Source organism: Sphaeroforma arctica (assembly GCF_001186125.1).
Source record: "Sphaeroforma arctica JP610 unplaced genomic scaffold supercont1.49, whole genome shotgun sequence".
NCBI classification, from domain to species: domain Eukaryota; class Ichthyosporea; order Ichthyophonida; genus Sphaeroforma; species Sphaeroforma arctica.
The window spans coordinates 178,104-179,989 of NW_014040509.1; the positions used below are offsets into that span (position 1 = coordinate 178,104).

General features: G+C 41.5%; 1 protein-coding gene across 1 annotated transcript in view; it reads right to left on the reverse strand.

Moving 5' to 3' along the window:
* SARC_01281 (hypothetical protein) overlaps positions 1-879 on the reverse strand; it is a gene marked incomplete at its 5' end in the record, with an annotated part of 1,983 nt that extends 1,104 nt beyond the window's left edge. Inside the window, one exon of the mRNA XM_014305027.1 lies at positions 733-879. Coding sequence (XP_014160502.1) covers positions 733-879 — 147 coding nt within the window. The remainder of the gene's footprint in view (positions 1-732) is intronic.
* Between the last annotated feature and the right edge of the window lie 1,007 nt (positions 880-1,886).

Below are 1,886 nucleotides of genomic sequence, written 5' to 3' on the forward strand. Positions count from 1 at the left end.
ATACATATATATATATATATATATATATATATATATATATATATAATATATATATATATATATATATATATATATATATATATATATATATATATATATATATATATATATACATATACATACATATATACATCATATATAAAGAAAAAAAATCCTTGCATGATAGTGGCTATTCATACACGCCAACTAACCTTGTTCATGATCAGCAATATAGGTGTAAATAGGAAGGTTATGGGTATACGTGTAAATGTATGTGTACAATACTGCCGTCACACATACACATAGCTATATCATATTAAACTGACATCTATTCGTATTTCGAGCTAAAAACTGTGTAAGATGCCATTAAATGAGTGAGGCGCACGACAAGTTGAATACAAAGGACACAAACTGGATTATCAAAAGAATCACATACTAAAGATCAATGTAATGAACACGTTCATAACAAACCCTGTAGCACCCAGGAGTAAATATCCGTAAATCTCTTTCTCTCGCTCTATATTTTTGTATAAATACACCAAAAAAAGTATAGATACAAAAACACACATACACACACACATATATATATACATATACACATATATTCATGCACGCACACACACACACATATATATATATATATATATTCATGTATATAATCACCACACCCGCACCCACACGTTTATATATATACATACATACATACATATATACATATACATATACACGTAGGGGCACGTGCACAATTACTACCTGTGCCGTCCAGGAGCCCTAGATTGTTATATGAGCCGTGGCTTGTGCGATTGGTTGTGTGAGGGTTGAGCATGTTGCGGTTGTTGTTGTTTGCGTCTACCAGGCTGTTGTAGCTCATGGGGCCAGCGTCGTAAGTCCCGGCCATACCTGGAAGAGCGTGGAACAAGATACATATGCGTGATTGGTGTGGACTGGATATGCCAAGAGTATATCAGCAGTAAGATCAGGCGTTCACTATGGATAGTACGACATAGGTGAATGGGATGAAAAAATGGCATTTACTTGAGGAGTAACCCCCACAAGTTAGTCGACTGACTGGCACACGATATCTTGACAACGCGCAGATACAACTTCGTAGTGACGGTACGCCAACATCACACAGCACACGCTTGTCACTAACACAGCAGGTAGCCAGACAGGTATTTGTAGACCTCTGTATATATATATATATATATACAAATACGTACCTCCGTACATACATGAATGTATATACTAATATATACATGATTGCAACAATCGCCGATATCACATATACACACATACTCGTGATGGCACTAGTGTACGAATGAATCTATTTCAACGTACACACACACCCACACCCACACCCACACCCCTGCAACACACCTTGAAAGTCATTACTGGGCATCAGCGCATTCAACATCGACTCACTGGGCGACGAGTTCGCATATGACATGGAGTGCTTGAGCTTTCCCCCCACCATCGGCCGTTGCATCTGCAGCCCCAGGTAGGTAGCTGCCAGGTTGGGTTGGGAGGTTAGGTTACCCTGTGACCCTACAACCGACTGACCTGGTAGGCTGGACTGTGAGTGGTAGGTGTTGAGGTCGTGGTAGTTGCCACGTACGGTGGGAGGGGTGCTGTTCTGCTGGACGTTGAGCATCATCATGTCCACATTGGGGAGCTGTGCGAGAAGGGGGCAATTGGTGTGTGAGGAAAGGGCAATTGGTGTGTGAGGAAAGGGCAATTAGACAGGGCAATTGGTGTGTGAGGAAAGGGCAATTGGGCGGGGCAATTGGTGTGTGGGGAAGGGCAATTTGACGGGGCAATTGGTGTGTGAGAGAAGGGCAATTGGACAGGGCAATAGGTGTGTGAGAGAAGGGCAATTGGACGGGGCAATAGGTGTGTGAGGAAAGGGC